Consider the following 18722-nt stretch of genomic DNA (forward strand, 5'->3'; position numbering starts at 1 on the left):
AGGTCTGTAGTAGACTCCCACCATTAAGCCTCTTTCCCCTCGACTGCCTTGTACTCTAACCCAAAGCACTTCAGAGTGCCCCTCCCCTGACTCCTTGCTAATTGACGAGGATGTGCATTCCTCCTTAATATAGAGTGCCACACCCCCACCTCTCTTTCTTATCCTGTCCCTCCTGTACAGCCTATATCCCTTGACATTCACCGCCCAATCATGCGTTGAGTCCCACCATGTTTCCGTAATCCCCACTATGTCCGGGCTGGTGTCCAAATACTTTGTTTTCCTAGAAAAATAATTGCACTACTTGACAATTTGTGATAATGGGCTGTAAAAAGATAAAAACTCAATCTGGCATGGCATAGCATTATACTGAAATTCAAATTACAGCATAGGCTTTGGGGCAATTTTCCAAATTATGAAATTGCTATAATATCCTAGCACAAAGTTGAAATTCCAGATTTAAATTCTACCTCCTTTACTTCCTGAATCTGGGTTTTAGCAAGAATGTAACAGTTCAGTCAGAGTCCTGCTAAGCGGTGATGAACTCTGCATATGCATATGTAACATCTACAGAGTGTAAGATAAATAATAAATTCTGAATTCCACCAATGAGCATTCATTCAATACTTTTCCAAAGCACTTTAAAAACTAAATAATAGCTGGAATTATGTTGTTAGTCTATCCACTGGCTGACAGAAGGTTTTTGTTTCCATAGTTCGCTCGATTTCTGTGCAGTGATTGTGTTTATATAATAATGCTTACTAATTGGAGGACTTGCCCACTAACTGAAAGTTCCCTCTTCTGCCTGAGGGACTCAAACTCACACCTTCTGCCTCTCCAAAGACATTTAACCTCTAACAGGTAAGAGAATCTTCTCCATCCCTACTGATGAAGATGCTTCACTATGCAGAAAAAAATTCAAGACTTGTTTGGCCAGACAGAGTAGTGACGATGTGTAGGTCGTGCATGGGGGGGAGGGTGAGATTGGCTGCAGGGGACCCCACCCCAGTTGGTGAGATTGGCTGTGGGGGGGAATCCCCCCAGTTGCTGGCTGGTTGCTGAGGGGGCATGTGCCCCCCTGAGTAAAGTGGCACCAGTCACCCATGAGACAGAGAGCACAAGACAGAATATGACTGTGTAAGCCTAGAAATTAAAGCACAACCCAGGAAGTAGGGAAGAAGGGACTAGGAAGACAGGGGGAGAGGTATAGGTTCCAGTCCTTGTTTCAAGGACTGTTTCTGCATTTTATGTTAAAATTCTTAGATACAATTATGCTAATAAAAACAATATTAATGAAGATTACATTGTTCCAAGGCTGAAATCTTAATAGAGAATACTGTTTGAAATAGTCATCTCTGAACATTTTGGTTTATAACAGTTAAATCTAACTAAACTTAATTGCAGCTCTGTAGGACTGACAATATAATAACTCACTATAAAACCCAGGAACAAGATGATTTCTGAAAGAAAGGTAGTGTTCCATGTTCAAAGGCTAAGAAACATCAATTTTCTATGAATTTCATCTCCATTAAGTAACAATCTCAGCATCCAATGTACCAAAATGGTAGAATAAGCTTTATGTTCTATTCCCCTGGGTTAACACTGCACTAGAAAAATTAATCACAATTAACGGAAAGTTTTGGAATAATAGTGTCTCCTTAGAAACAGTTCTCTTTAAAATACATCAGATATTTGAGCGTAGGACATATGTCACTTATTTCCTAAAGTTGACACCATCCCTTCCTGAAACAAACACCATAACAGGGAAAAAATTCCAGGAGCATCACCAATCCTCCTGTGTAATATGAAATATCTTAAGAAGAACAAAGCATAATGTAACATCCTGCTTGCCATCAGACACCTTTGAGGTATATAAACTGCTGCAATTTTACCCCAGCTAAAATTAAATTTTCCAGCCAGGAGAACTTACACCACCCTCCAGCTTTCCTGTACAATATAAATTCTCATTTTTGCCTGGGAGAAATTTTACATCTTTGCATTCTTCTATGCCTGAGGACAGGCATATGTGCCTGAAAGCTTGCAAATAAAGAAACATTTTCTTTGCAACTGTCTAGTTGGTCTAGTAAAAGATACTGCCTCTATCACACTGACTTCATGAGTTTCATTATTCACTTTATGATTATGGGATTGATTCGGAATCTCCTTAGCCAGCATTCTAATGCTATAGTCTATAACTTACACCAGTAAGGAGAACGGGGTTCAGAATTTGAATGGCATTGTCTTATTTGGTGCATGGGGAAAATAAGTTGAATTTCTGGAGCTGTATTATTCATACAGACCTATGAACAACCATGGAGTTCAGTCTACAGGCCAAATGAAAGAGAATTTCTAACTATTTTTTAATGATGTAGCCTCACTGCAGCAACCACTACTACAGAGTAGTCATTTGCAATATATCTTATGTACTTATGTGCTTTATTTGCTTAATTTCCTCACAAATAGAGTGGAAAATGTTGTATACATATTGGTACATTTCCTTATTGCAAGTGACAAGTGTTCAGTTCTTACTGTGTTCAGTAAAGGACTTGAAGAGAAAGGATATAGTTGGAAGCAGAATTGGCTCATCAACTGTTTGATTGTTGTGATACAACAGAATTTTAAGTTACTTAAAGTTTGATGGAAGAAATACAGTATTTTGTTTAAGTCAGCCCTGCTGCCTTAGATTTTTCAACAAGTAATGAAACTGGCAAAAATAATGCTCTGCTGTGGTATTTTAAAATGGGATCTTATTGTACATCATACCTTACTTGGCTGGAGTCCATAGTAAACAATCCATAAAGGAAAACAAACAGTCCGACAAGTGCAGCAGGAATGAGCATTCCAGTATACCATCCCAACCAAGCAAAATAAAGGCCAATTTTTTCTCCAAAATAGCGCCTGTGAAAAAGCAAACAGTTTTTTAAAGCATTAAATAAATGACCCTGCTCATTTTTATAGCATTGGAATCATCCTAAGAGGAAACCATCATCATTGAATCTATGTTAAATTATTGTCTTTTTAGAAGCGCTTATGCTAGATACATTTTATTTCATTATAGCAGAATATCATGCTGGCACTAATCGTGATCTAACCAACACATTTTTCATAAAGGCAGAGCCTGGGCACATTATAGCTGTAATGTCCTTAAAATGACTAAGAACATGCATAAACTTGAGCACCAGAAAAATAGGAACTTACAAAACTACATATTTGTATTTATTAATATTGAATCAGTAGGTCCAGTGTTTGTCAAGTACCGTATTTTCCCAAAACCAAGAGGACTTTGAATTTAAGATGACACTCCAATAATTAGAATGTATACATAAAAAATTATGTGTGTATTATAGTTTTCCATGTAAATACTCTAATTATTGGAAGGTCATCTGAAGTTGGTAACTCCTACTGCTGTGGTGGGGAAAGCAGTGGCAAAGAGTAAAAGGTCAGGCTCCTGCTCCTTGCAACCCTACTCCTAACCCTTTGCCTGTGCCTCTTCCCTCCCAACCTTTTACCCCCCCTGCTCCCCTTTGCAGCCTACCCCACCCCCACTCCCTTTTGAGGGTAGAACTTTCAAACTTACAATTAAATGAACAGAAAAATAGCCAAATAAGCCATTTACCATTAGATTTCAGATGAACAGATTCACAGAATTGTCTCTAAAATATTTCATCCAAATATGTATATAGCTGGTAGCATATGTTTGAATATTCTTCAGAATCACTGGATTCCAAACTACGATGTTTCTTTCATCTTAACATCCATATAGTACCTGTTTTCCTGCAATGCCTGTTCCCTGCCGTCTCTTACCACTTACTTCCTGCTCCAGCTCCAAGGCAGTCAGCAACAGTGGCAGCCCCAGGCCAGCCAGAGAGAAGTGACAGACACTCCTGGCCAGGTCAGATGGGGGCAGAGAAGAGGATAGCTGGAGATGGAGATGGGTAGGCATCACAGTGTCCCCCATACTGCCCCTGAGCTGCACACAGGTCTCACCCATCCCCTGCCAATCCCATAGTCTCCCACATCTTTCCCCACTTGTGAGCCCCATCCCGCAACAAACAAGCCATCCTAACCCAGGGCAGGTGGTGGCTTAGTTCCAGCTTTAGCCTGCCCTGGGCTGATACTTAACAAGGCTTTCTTCTCTCCTATGCTGATTCGGGGAAGAAAATTTCATCTTGGGTTGAGTAAATACGGTACTTGATTTGCCTATCAAAATGACTGGAAAAGGATGAAGAGGAGCCTTCCCCCAAATACTATTTAGTCAACTACAAAACAACATGGATTGTTAGAGCTAAGTGTTGCAACACGGGGAACATGAGTTTAAGATTCACCTTTCATTTTGAAACCTCAGTACCAAAATATTTGTATGGTCCAACGTAAGTGAAATTAAAAAAGCAAAAGCTGCAGCGTTAGTTAGAAAATGATTTTAGTTTTGGTAATTGACAGAGTTAATAGTATTTTAGGTAAATCAGTCCTTTCACATATACAGGAAACCTACTAAAACTAAGTGTTTAAAAGTTCCTCTAATTAGCAGTAATCTTCTGACTGTGCACAGAGGTGATTCCTGTTGCAGGTGTAGGGAGGCAGGACACCCATTGGGGCAGTGGACTTGGGAAGCAGCTGTTATGGTTCAGGTAAAGGCTCTGGGTGTGGCATCTGTGAGATAGGCTCCTCCAACACTGGTTGCAGGGGCTCCCAATAGTGTGGGTTTACTGGGGGCAGTCAGTCCGCTGCCCCCTCAAAATAAGTGCTTGGGGCTCATGCCCTGCTCACACTCCACTAGATACTCTACTGCCCATCCCCCCCAGTGTGAAAACCCAGTGGTGGAACAAACAACTAGGACCTTAGTTTGTCTCATGAAATATAGGAAATTCTAGAATAAGGTATAAAATTTGCTCTTACTTAAAATATATATATATGTTTATAATAAATAAATAAATATCAGTGTAGTTTTTTTAACAGAATATGTCATTTTCTACAGTCTGGCTTTTCATAGGTCTGAAAAATAGTTGTGTTACATAGGATTAGTACCTGATTAAATCCAGAGGTTGATATTTGTACCACATTCCCCATCGTGCCCAGCGCTCATATAATAGGTGTCTATGATTTTGAGCTCCATGTGTTTTAATGGGATGTCTGCTCTTGTGACTTCCCTGAAGCATGGAAAGAAATAACATTATATTGCAATTGTACTAGAGAAAAACAGAGACTGAACAGGACCCAAGGTACAAGTATAAATAAAGAAACATTTATGAGGAAGATCCACTGATTCATGAATTGCGGACTATCCTAGGGAATGCAGTCTTCAGTTTATAGTTAAGCCTGATATAATACAAGTGGTTATAAACTTCCTCAAAATAATCTATTAGGGCTATGCAAAGCTTCAGTGGCTGACTCTCCGAATCTGAATGAAATCAGGAGACCCTTTAATCTCTCTGAATTGAATCCAAACTCTGCAAATTGATTCAGAGAGATTCAGAAATATTTGGCAATTCGGACATAGACACAGCTCTAAATGTTTTTCTACATACCTCAAGGTACCAGGTGGCTTGTGAATGCTGAGATGGTGGGGTGGATGGAGCATCCCACAGGAGGCCGGGGGGGGGGGAGGCAGGGAAAGGGCTCCCAGCATGCTTGGCAACAGACCTGGAAGTGGACCAGAAACATTTCCAGTTTACTTCTGGGTTCTGTCCTGCACCCTCCTAGCTAAGTGACTGGTGCCTCCTGGGTCTGGGGGTGCATCCAGGGTCCCCCCATGGCTGATGGGTGAGGTAGGGGAACACAGGGGGGCACCACAGCACACTCCCCGGTGGACCTGAAAGTGGACTAGAAGTACTTCATGTCTACTTCCAGGTTTTCTGATGAGCACACAGGCCCTGCCCTCCCCTGTGCTGCTGTGGGATGCTATATCTGCCCCAGGAGGCACCAGTCACTTAGCTAGGAGGGTGCGGAACAGAACCCAGAAGTAGACTGGAAGTGTTTCTGGTCCATTTCCAGGTCTGCCACCAAGCATGCTGGGGACCCCTCCCATACCCCCCTGTGCTCCATCTGCCCCACCATCTCAGCATTCACAAACCACCTGGTACCTTGAGGTATGTAGAAAAAATATTTAAAGCTGTATCTATGGCCAAATTGTTGATTCTCTGAATCAGCATTGAATTTTTAGATTTGGATTTGGCAGAATTGAATCAGGGACAGTGATCTGAACCAACAAGTTGAATCACTATCCCCAATTCAGGCTGAAACGGAATTGAATATGGCCCATTTTGCACATCTCTATAACCTATTCCTCTAGGGAAGAATTACACTTCAGTAACAAAGCACATTTTCTACAGCACCACCATTCTTCAACAGGACTTCATTATTTTATAGATTTACACTCATTTCTGTGTATTTCATTCTTAGATACCTTTTAATACCCCCAAGAACCATATATGTGGATATATTTTGGGTTTAATTTACTCTGCTATATTCCTTCGGATTTCAGAGTTCTAATTTCTTTTCGTCTGTGTAACTTGTGATTTTAATAGACTTACTTGTGATTACAAGTGAAAGAAACAGTGAGGTCACTTGTCTACAGCATTTCTATTTTGAGATGATGAAAACTGCATGAGAATATGAGAGGTGGTATTATTCTGGCCTCATAAATCCCATCTTGAGGCATTTAATAATGTTTATGAAAGTAATATAAAAATCAAGTCATTCAGGTTTTTATCCAAGTGATAGCTTTATGGTCTACATTCATAAGGTACAATAAGAAGAGCAGGACATTTAACTTCAAATATAAACCAGGACTCCAGTTCAAGACAGTGTTTTCACTTAGTAAGAAGGCAAGGTAGATATGCACCTTTAGGCTAGGGACAGAGGTACACATAAACCAGTTTAAGTCTTCAGAAACTGGTTTAAACCTGTAACAGAACAAAAGCTCACTGCTCATAAACCAGTCATTAAATGGCTGAAACTGGTTTAAGATAAACCTGGTTGAATCTAGTATCAGACTTAACTGATTTGGGTCAAACTAGTTTATATCCCAGACCCCTTCCTGGTTCAAGTTAACTCAGTGTTCCCCAGCATCCCAGAATAGTCTGTGTGTTTACTTCCTCCTCCTACTGCCCTGAGATCTCTTGGATTTGCAGTCCAGATCCACAGCAGCAGGACTCTGCAGGGGTTTTCATCACTTCCTCTTCCTTCTTCCAGTGCTTCTCGGATTTGTAGTCCATAATCACAGTCAGTAGGACTCTACAGGGTTGTTCTCTTCTGTCCAAAACATGCTCACTTCAAATAAAGGACTATTTTTGTTCAACCTTTAAATAAATGCCACTATCTTTTTCCCCATTCACCCCCTCCTCAGCCTGGCAGGCACTTCTCCCCCCCCCACCAAGAATCCCAGGCAGACCCTCCAGCTAGCTCTGGGGTGAGGCTTGGCCACACCCCCGAGCTAGCTGCAGGGAGGGGGGGAAGCCTTGGAGCTGGTGGGCTGGGAGGCATGCCCTAGTGTCCCCCGGCTTCTGACGTTAGCCACTAAAGGCATGTGCCTGCATTTTCTGAATCAAAAGTGAATGTCTGTTCACTGGCTTGCCAGTTCAATCTCTGCAGCTTCAACTAACCAGTTGGGCTGTGCAAAGCTTCGGTCCTTGATTTGAGTCAGATGAGATTCGGCCTGATTGGTGGCCAAATCTCTGAATCCAAATCAAATCAGAGGACCCTTTAATCTCTCTGAATCTAACTGGAACCCCCCGAATTGATTCGGAGAGATTTGCAAAAATTTGGAGATTCAGCAGAGACACAGCTTTTAATGTTTTTTCTACATAGCTCTAGGTAGCAGGGGCTCATGAATGCTGTGATGCTGGGGCACATGGAGTGTCTCACAGGAGCACAGGGGGCTCCCCAGCATGCTTGGCAGCAGACCCAGATGTGGACCAGAAGCACTTCCAGTCCACTTCCAGGTCCACCGAGGAGCATGCAGGGGGTTCCCCCACATCCCCCCAGCTCAATGACTGGTGCCTCCTGGGTCTGGGGGGTCAGCCGGGGCCCCACTTTGGCTGATTGCAGCACACTCACTGGCAGACCTGGAAGTAGACCGGAAATACTTCCAGTCCACTTCTGGGTTATCACCAAGCATGTGGAGGGCCTCCCCGCAGTCCTGTGAGATGCTCAAGGTGCCCCAGCATTGCAGTGTTCATGAGCTATGCCTGGTACCTCAAGGTATGTAGAAATTTTTTTAAAAGCTGTGTCTATGTCTGAATCACAAATTCTCTGAATCAGCATCGAATCTTCAGATTTGGATTTGGCCAAATTGAATCGGGGACAGTGATCCAAATCAATGAATCAAATCACTGTCCCTGATTCAGGTCAAATCTGAATCGAATACGGTCCACTTCACACACACCTACTAACCAGCAAAGACTGAACTGGTTCAGCTGTGGGCTTTTTGACCGTCTGTGCTTCGCCCCAGAGACTAACTAAAGAATATACAGAGAGAGAACACAAGCTTTTATGAAACCAAGTTTACTTCATCAGAACCACTCGTGTACACTCACTCTTTCTGTACATAGACATCTTATTTATTTAGTCTATAATGGTGCATCTCAACCTAGCCTTCTGACTGACTTTAGACCAACACATCTAACTACTACTTTTCACTTAGTGAGTCATTCTGCTATAATAACTATTTATTTGAATTTAACACGATTAAATGTATGGTCTGATTTAGTATACTGTCTTGAAGATGATCTTGAATATCTTAGATGCTTTGAAGCATGGTTAGGTTTGCATTTGTTTAAAATTTTTGAGACCTTGTTGCTCTCCATAGGTGCTTTCTTTAAAATATTCTTCCATTATTTAAAAGCATTTTTTTATTCTCTAACCTAACTCAACACTTTTTAAAGGCAAAGCACAAAATGATTATGTTCAGAATCAGGCCAGAATGAGCTTGATAAACTGGGAAAGTGGCCTGGAATTAACTGAATGAAACTCAGTGACAGCAAGTAAAAGGTCCTGCACAATTACATGTGCAAATATAGACTGGAAAGTGAAGGCTGAAGTACTGCAGAAAAGGTCCTGGGAGTTATAGTAGACCGCAAGCTGAATGTGAGGCAACAAATATACCAGCCTGCAATAACAGATGTGTCACCTATTAGTGATTCTATTCAGTACTGTACCTACAGTACTATGTCCATTTTGGGTCACTGCATACCAAGACAAACAGACAAACTGGAGCATATCCAGTGGAAAGAAACAAAATTGATCAGAGGTCTAGGAACATCACTTATGAGGGAAGGCTGAAAGAACTGGGATTATTCATTCTGGAGAAGACTGAGAATACGATTTGATAAGTCTTTGAATATATCAACAGCAGTCATTTTGAAGAAGATGGTGATAGCAGGTAGATAATCCAAAATAAATTTCCTTGTTACAATTTAAGACAGTTACTTATTGCCATATTCCCTGTGGTCACAGACACTAGTCAAAGTGAGGGTAGATAAATACTGGGAATGGGCTAGCATTGATGATCCTAGCTTGGCATGGATGCCTACCATGGCATGAATGATCCTACCTTGATCTGAGGGTTGCACAGATCAGGAATGTTAAATAGATGGCTTCTGAGCTGGATCCAGCCTGGAGCACTGTTTCATTCAGCCTGCTAGGCTATTGTTGAGCTAGCAAAAGTTGGGGTTGGGAGTAGGGCCATAGTTTGAGGTAGAATTCAGAGCCCTTGGGTCCTGGCAGCCTTGGGTGTTGAAAGTAAGATGGCAAGCGAAGGCAGGGGTTACCCAACCCCTGTTGCTACCCTCTTATCCTCACCAGTCCCACTGAGACTGTGGATATAGCCCAGGAGGAATCCTGAGGTCCAGATCAGTCCAGAGTCTAGGATGAGTTGGATACTTCTGGATTAGATGAATTCCTGAGCTCCTCTTCATTGCTATTTCTTTAAAATCCTATGGCTTACAAGGTATGCCTTGATAGCAGAAAGCTAGATCTAATTTCCATCAATGGATGTGGAGAAATACTTCTGCTCATGAACAGGACACATTGTAAAATATAGGATATAGGATAACATTTGTTTCAGTTGATACTTTTGACCCTGCCTCTGGTTAAGAACCAGCACTGAAAAGGTAACATTTATAAAGTGGATCATGTGAGAACCTCATCTATAAAACTGGAAATGCATGCCACCCCATATGATACTGTCAATCATTTCTCCCAGGTGCTGCTTATCTTCAGAGTGCCAACAACATTAAGGTAGCTATTCATGATCAAGCACCTGATTGATGATATTTCAGTTGTTTTTCTTGTGAGTGTGTCTGCTGCAAAAGTTATTCTAGGTTTACAAATTATCTACATTTGGTTGGGAAACAGCTTTCCCAAAAATTCTCATGGGATGGATTTTTTTTAAAAAGTTTCCTTTTTAACATAGATGAACTAAAATTTTGAAATAACAACAACAAAACCCGAAATCAATTTTTCTTTTTGAGAAACAATACGAGATATCTTGACAGTTTGTAAATATTCAAATTAGGAGAATCATCAAAACTGACACTTGAAAAGTTCATTGAGATGAACCAGCATTTTTCAATAAAAACATATTTTATGAAACAATTCCAAACCAGTTCTAACATTATTCTGTTTACTGGGTGACTGCTTAAGCCAGCCAAACCACAATGCAGTAGGAAAAATGGGAGAATCACAGTTGGCTGCTTGAGAGGGTTTCCAGAACCGGTCTTAGGCTGGGTACAGATCTTACACTTTTATTGGAAAATGGTCTATACTGTAACAGAACAGAAGTCCAGTACACGTTCAAAAGTGACAAAACCCAGTCTAAGATTTGATCCCCCCTCCCCCCAACCCCAAGGCAAATGTGTCTTCTGGTTGCTACCAATTTTAACTATGCTGCATATAGAAAACTATGCAACTTAGATTGACTCCACCTTGGGCTTTTTGCATGTCTGTAGCCTATGGCAGTGTGGGATGCCCTTTAAGGTTAGAAATTAGACACAATGTTGACCTCAGAGTTTAAAGTTAGCCATTTTGGAGATTTGTAGAGCTCAGTTGAATATAGGAATGTTTACTTTCTTAATTAATATGAAAAGCTCATTGGTTGGCCTCATTTTATGACGTGTGTTCATTTTGGAGCACTTCACACCAAGACAGACAGTTGGCCTCATTTCATGACAGGCTTCAAGAAGGAGTCCATTAAAAAGAAGAACAGATTCTACTCTTGTGTCACTTCTCTACAATCTCATTAAAGCTACTTGAGAAACACAGTATGTACATAATTCACTACAGAATTTGGCCCACCACATTTATTTTACATTAAAAAAGCCTCAGCATAGGGACAAGGATACATTTCCCTCCCTCCCTTTCTTTTGTAAACAACGCTACCATAAATAGGAGCCATATGTAAAGCACATCTGCAACTGTATTTATTTGTTCATTAGATGTTCTTTCTTTCTCTCTCCCTCTCTCTCTCCCTCTCCCTCCACTGTTTTTCCACAGAAGAGTATAAGGCTAGTAACATGGAAGAGTATAAGGCTAGTAACATTCACACTGGAGTGAACTTGCTGTGTCAAATAGGTTTAAAATAAAGCAAAAAAAAATTCTAATCCCCAGTGCCTGTCATACTGCAATTACAATAAAGTAATTGCTTGCTAATACGATTTCATTAGGGTAATAGTTTGTAATCTACTTAAGGACTTTTACCCTACAGAAAGAAACATATCGGGGAGAGTAGAAGTGGGAGTGTGTCATTATAGAGGAGAGAAAAAGCTTTCACAGATAGGAACTTCTTTTTCTTTTTGTGGAATGTTTAGCACTCCTCTAAAGTCAATAATATGTGGAGGGATAACTACAGTATTCTGAATGGTATGTCTAGAAGGAATATTGAACTGGCTGCGCATGGGCCAGATGTGTCCTATAAGAGGTTAATTTCCAGCCTCCAGGTTCCCATCCCAGTACTGCTCCCTCCATTTGTTCTGGTTATAGAAGCACTAGGTCTCTGGGGGCACTAATGTAAAATAAAGAATTGCTCTCAACAAGTGGGTAGGTTCTTTGAAATCACTTATTTGAAACTATGGTGTCACACATATTCAACTAAACCAGCTTAATGACAGACACATAAATCAACCTGCTACAAATGAACTAATCATGACATGGTACTCAATGTAAAGTCTTGCACTTCTTGAATAAGATAGCCAAAGATGTATTTCTTATATCTCTTAATAAAACCATTAAGGGTTTTATTGAAGCCCTGTGAAATTTAAGGATATCTTTTAATTGATTTCAGTGAAAATTAGATTAGGTCCTTAATCTATCAAAGAGATTATCTTAAAGGAAAAGTTCTCCATGGCTAGAAGAAAATTGTTTACATTTGAAATGTCATCACTTTCCATTTTGCTGATCCAGTACCCAGCCTAATAGTAAACAGAACATTTTGTATAGAGTATACAACAATAGTTTTGAGCAACTAATTCAAACAATGTATGTCAGTAGTGTCGAACCAGATTAGTCCATGGAACCATGTCATCTGACTTGTGGGGCTCCCCACAGGTCTGGAAATTTGGCAGAGTGATGGTAATTAATGCTTCCACTTCTCTCATACCACCATATTTCCAAGTCCCAATGCCAGGTAAAATGGTCCTATATTGAAAACTGGATCAAGGCTGGGGCTGGGGGCTAATCTGATACACAGGGGGCCAGGGCCTTATTTAGTGTGCAGGGCTTTAATTAGATTGGGCCCACAGATCAATCCTGTGCACTGGATTTGGCCCACAGCCCAGCACCACACTACTTACCTAGGCTACTGCCCACAAAGTGTGTGTACCTCTATTTTATATAATTTTTAACAATTCCACAGGAAATGTCCATTTAAAAAATATACTGTAATCTGGAAAGCTATTGCTCTATACTAGATGAGAGAGAAAGAGAGAGAGAAGATAACTTAATATCAAAATAAGCATTATAAATAAAAGTCTGAGAAGTGTTTTTTTAAAGAAGCATTCTAAAGCAAAATATAAAGGTAAAGTAGCATCTCAAACCATTAGACCAAATGTAATTTTTAAATACAAAGCTTAAAGGTAAATTAAATTAAACAAGGTACCTCATGTGGTGGAAATGCAGCCTCATAAGTTCCATTATTGAGAAGCCTATTGATACCTAGGCAGAAAAGAAAACCATTAGTTTCATTATGAATTTGTTATAGATACTATTTCAAGGAATGTTTCATTTCAGCTTTTGTACAAAGGGAAAATAATATGATGCTAAAAATAAGTTATTGTTTAAAGAGGCAGTAATTAGTCCTTTGAAAAACCAAGACAAAACTGTTATTTCTTATCCATCATCAAGAGTTGGTACAATGGGGCCCTTTACCTAATTGAAGGGCCCCTACCTCTGAAGGAGAGGCTGGCTTCAGCCTCCTGGACAAACTGATAATGGCAGAGAGCCCTTGAATAAAATGGCTACCTGCGCCAAGTATGACCAGTGATTGACAGGCCAGAGGCAGAAGTGGCAGGCCAGGTGACCCAGAGAGACACATCTGGCCAGGACCTAAAGCAAGGGTAGCAGTTTGGCCTTGTGAGCTGCAGGAAGCAGAGCTCCAGGAATGAGTGGGGCCAGACCAGGCAAGGAAGGAGGACTCCAGGCTTCAGGGAAACTGCAGGAAGCCTCTGAACCATCAAGCTGTCAACAATAAATATGTTGGGGTCTTGCATGATAGTTTTGCCATGGTCTGGTCTTAACCCACAATGAACAACCTTTTGTTTGAGAGCAAATACTCACATCTTTTTGTTTGTATTTAAATACTGGAGCACCAGATTGTGGCTGTAGAGGTGGAGGAGACCATTGAGAAAGGTGGGTGTACCCCAGGTCCTAGACCCTTTGAAGGGTCTATAACTGCTGTTAGTAGAAGGGCTGCAGTGTTAGACAGCAAACACTGGAGCTGAGGGACCCAGATAGTGGATGTTAGGCAAAGGAGCCCAGCCAGAGTAAAGTGAGTCAAGGCCAGGGGGCCTTAGCCCAGACAAGGACCTACCATTCCCCATTCCCCATTTGAATCGTAACAATCAAGGCATGAAAAGAAAGACAATAAGATGCAACTCTGGGAGGCCAGAGGGGGCCAGCAAGGTAGGGTCCAGGCACATACCAGGGGGTGACTTGGCTACATCAGTGCTGGACCTACAACATCTGGTACTTGTATCTTGGAGAGAGATACCCTGCTCTGGTACAGTCTGTTTGCACCCTTCCTCTGACAATAAATAGAGGTTTTACAGACATAGGAAGGATTACTTTGTTATAAGGATGATCTTCCCAAGGCATAAAGTCAATATAGGTACACTCTATAGCAAGGAAAGGTATGTATGGTCACTCGATGTATTCTGTTAACCCATTTCAGTCTACCTTTTCAACCTTGCCTTTTTCAGTTGTTAGATAAATCTCAGAGTAGGCTTCAACAGAGCTGAGGTGCAATCACCTTGAATGAGTGGCAAACACAGCAGAATGAACAAATACAAAGGCATAATTTCTTTTGCACATCTCACCCCATATTTTGTACAACTGAACTGCAGCAGAGGATGTGATGGACTAGACTAAATTAGGATCAAAATTGCACACACACAATCTCTCTCTCTCAGGAAAAATAAAAGCTAGGATTCTTGTACTGATATCAATTTATTCCTATTTTACACATTCACATTACACTTTCTGCCAGAAATCAGACTTTCAGATGTAGATCGAAAAATATATACATTCAACGTGAATAAGTTAATGTTAGCATAAAATTCTGTGTTCTCTGATATTTTGATTTAAATGTGTATATGCTAACATTTATAGCCAATAGATTTGGCTTTTTTCTTCAGTTAGCATTGAGAAGAAAGTGATCAAATACTTTGGCAAAATCCAGAATGTGTGTATAAAAACACTTCTTTTTCAATACGAAAAAAGTTAATTACCAGTGTCAATGTGGCAGCTTCTAATGTCCTCTAAAATGAATAGTGTTAAACATATTTAACATATACTTTTAAATATAAAGAAAGCAGGGTATTGTACTGTATCTTTTGAATTATATCACCAGTTAATCAGAATTGAACTTTAAAAACATGAGGTATGATGAATATTAATGTCTTGGGGCAGGAGCTACTTAAATTTAGCATTTAGGGCAACTTCGCATATATGCACATAAAGACTTTCAACAGCTACCAAAGAAAACAAATATACCACTTCCCGATGAACAATCTGGTAATGAATTGATTACAATGTTCAATCAGCTGTCATTGATTCAGTAAATTAATCTATCAGTGCTGTCAGTTTTCACAGTTTATCCCATAAATACTTTTCCTAGGGTTTAAATGTAAGCTATTTAGTAGTCCTCATAACCCCCAACTGAGGAAGAATAATTATCATAAACATAATAAAAGAACTCTTACCCATTTTTGACTTTCCATCTTCATACTTTGTTCTCTGTAGCATGTGGTGCACTATTCTACTTCTTGTGGAATTGCTGAAGAAGCTGTCTTTGTTGTTGATTGTAAAGCTGTTAAAATGATTGATGCTTTCTTAATATTAAAAAAGGCATGCAATTCTCAAAGAACATCTACCCAACAGTTTATTTTTACAGTATTGTACACATAAAGTGGTACTTCATTTCCATGAGATATAAGGTTTTATATCTCCAAAGTACCCAAAACATCTCCAAGGCTTTGGCTAAGTATGTAACTGCATGGATCAACAACTCAAATATTCTGATGGGAAAATGAACCCAATGGTCAGGATCTAAATTTTTTATAATTTGGAGTGTGTCCTTTCTGGGGTGGCAACATTGGAATATTGTCACTATAATGTCCCAGGGAATATTCAGGAAGCAGTTTTTCTCTCTCTTTTGGTGAAATATTTTACTGGACTAACCACAGAGATGGCAGAGATCATGGAGAAGCTAGCAGGCACAAAATGCCCTTCCCTGTGTTAATTCTTGATGTCTAACTTGTAAATACCATGGACCAAATAATTGGAAGTATTTAGCAGTATCAAATTTCCTAGTTTCATAGTTTCTAGGGTCGGAAGGGACCTGAGCAGATCATCTAGTCTGACCCCCTGCCATGGCAGAAAAGAGTAATGGGGTCAAATGACCCCAGCAAGGTGTACATCTAGCCTCCTCTTAAAGACCACCAGGGTAGGAGCCTGCACCACTTCTCTTAGAAGTTGGTTCCAGATCCTAGCCACCCTGACAGTGAAGTAGTGCCTCCTGATATCTAGCCTAAATCTACCCTCTGCCAGCTTGTGACCATTATTCCTGGTCACTCCTGGTAGTGCTTGGGGGAACAGGGCCTTCCCCAGCGCCTGCTGGTCCCCTCTGACTAGTTTGTAAGAGGCCACTAGATCCCCACCTCAGCCTTCCCTTGTGGAGCCTGAACAGGTTCAGGTCCCATAGCCTCTCCTCATAGGGCCTGTCCTGCTGCCCCCTGATCATGTGAGTGGCCCTCCTCTGGACCCTCTCCATGTTGTCCTCATCCTTCTTGAAGTGCGGCGCCCAGAACTGGATGCAGTACTCCAGCTGCAGACTGACCAGTGCCGCATAGAGGGGGAGGATCACCTCCTTGGACCTGCTTGACATGCATCTGTGGATGCATGACAAGGTATGGCTGGCCTTCCTGATTGCCCCCATGCTGCCAACCCATGTTCATCCTGAAGTCAATAATGACTACAAGATCCTTTTCCGCCTCTGTACTGACAAGAAGGGAGTTCCCCAACCTGTAGGTACGGTGCTGGTTGTTCCTCCCCAGGTGCATCACTTTGCACTTGTTAGTGTTGAATCCCATCCTATTCTCATCTGCCCACCCTTGTAACCTGTCTAGATTTGATTGCAGCCTATTCCTCCCTTATAGCATGCTCACATCCCCCCACATCTTAGTGTCATCAGCAAATTTGAACAGGGTGCTATTTACTCCCTCGTCCAAGTCATTGATGAAGATGTTGAACAGTGCGGGCCTGAGGACTGAGCCCTGGGGGACCCCACTGCCCACATCCCTTCAAGCTGAAAATGACCCATCCACCACCACTCCCTGGGTGCGGCCCTCCAGCCAGTTGGCGACCCATTTGACTGTGTGGGTGTTGACACCACAGTCCCCCAGTTTCTTAACAAAAATGGGGTGAGAGACAGTGTTGAAGGCCTTCCAAAAATCCAGGAAAATTATGTCCTCTGCTACCCCTGCATCTAAGGATTTGGTGATCTGGTCACAGAAGGCCACCGGGTTGGTCTGACCGGACCTGCTGCTAATGAACCCATTCTGATTGCCCCTAAGCATAATCTCCCTTGCTGGCCCCTCATGGATATGCGCCAGAATAATTCTCTCAAAAAGCTTGCCCAGGATCGAGGTAAGACTACCTGGCCTACAGTTTCCCGGGTCCTCCTTCCTCCCCTTTTTGAAGATGAGAACCACACTGGCCCTCTTCCAGTCCTCTGACACCACACCAGACCACCACGTGTGCTCGTAAAGCCGTACCAGGGATCCTGCAATGACCTCAGCCAATTCCCCCAGTACTCTGGGACCAGCTGATTTGTATACATCCAGTCCTTCCAGAAGTTCCCTAACTAGTTCCTCACTAACCCTTGGCCTAGGTGTGCCTCCCTTGGACTATAAAGGGGGACCGGGGGGGTGACTGTTCTGGTCCCTGCTCAGGAAAATGGAGGCAAAGAAATTGTTAAATATGTTGGCTTTGTCGTCTGGTGTGATGACCAAATTTCCTAGCTTGTCCTGCAGGGGCCCCACATTACCCAGAACCTTCTTTTTGCCCCCTACATATTTAAAGAAGGACTTCTTGTTGTCCTTGATCTGGGAAGCTAGTCCTAGTTCCATCTCCACCTTGGAAATCCAGCCAACATAATTGGAAAGTAAGAATACTCAGCACAATCCTGCCTCCTAAAACTACTCAAGTGCCCTTCCCCCAAAGACATGTTTCTGCAATGTAGAACTAGAATATTAGCTCTACTCCACCCACTCACAAATCCTGAATACAGTTGTGGATAGCCAGGTACAAACTAGAGTAGTCTTTGGGCTTCTTTAACTTTTGCAGGGACTGGGCAAATCTCTAGATGGCTGCAGGTTTTCAGAGGCAAAAAGATCATGAATAACCATCTTTTCTTCCTTAATGCTGAGGTACATTTCTCTAAAACCACTCTACTTGAGCCATGTCTAAAAAATAAACAAAGTCACCAAAAATAAAAAAAAACATGTAGGAATACTTTGGCCCTTAAACTAGTCTAATACCACATGGGCTAGTACAAAGCAGGGATTATAAATTCCAATTATAGAACATTCCATATGACTTTGTTCCTGTGCTATTTAATTGACATTACTGAACTTCTTGTTTCTAGACAAGAGAACTTAAGGTTTAATTCTAATTTACCAAATAAAAATAAATGAAAAAATTGTCTCAGTGGTTTATAAACTCATTTTAAAGTTATGCCATGTTGAACTATTTTGTGGTAGAGCAAAAATAGAGACAACATATTGTTTAGACCGGATGTATGTTTAGTTTTTAGGTAGCATATGGAGGACAAAGGATTATTTATATAATGGAGGTAGACACGTGTTACATACAAAACTGATTAAAAATCCAGTGCCTGATTTCAGCTTGCTCCAAGGGATCTCCTTCTGTTTGAGATGAGGAAATGCTTCCAAATTTAGTTTAGCTGTTATAATCAATACTACATAAAAAGAAACTTGGGTGGATAATGTAGGAGG

At 41.2% G+C, this 18722-nt stretch overlaps 1 protein-coding gene across 3 annotated transcripts in view; it reads right to left on the reverse strand.

Annotated features, from left to right (window-relative positions):
- ANO3 (anoctamin 3) overlaps positions 1 to 18722 on the reverse strand; it is a 293639-nt gene that overhangs the window by 70338 nt on the left and 204579 nt on the right. For all 3 annotated transcript variants that reach the window (XM_090032834.1, XM_090032833.1, XM_090032832.1), the window contains 4 exons: positions 15408 to 15514; positions 13088 to 13143; positions 5023 to 5144; positions 2761 to 2895 (listed from right to left, as the gene is read on the reverse strand). In XM_090032834.1, the coding sequence (XP_089888960.1) occupies positions 2761 to 2895; positions 5023 to 5144; positions 13088 to 13143; positions 15408 to 15514 (420 nt within the window). The remainder of the gene's footprint in view (positions 1 to 2760; positions 2896 to 5022; positions 5145 to 13087; positions 13144 to 15407; positions 15515 to 18722) is intronic.

The sequence above is a fragment of the Crocodylus siamensis genome, chromosome 2 (assembly GCF_052110815.1).
Source record: "Crocodylus siamensis isolate JL-2025a chromosome 2, ASM5211081v1, whole genome shotgun sequence".
Classification (NCBI taxonomy): domain Eukaryota; kingdom Metazoa; phylum Chordata; order Crocodylia; family Crocodylidae; genus Crocodylus; species Crocodylus siamensis.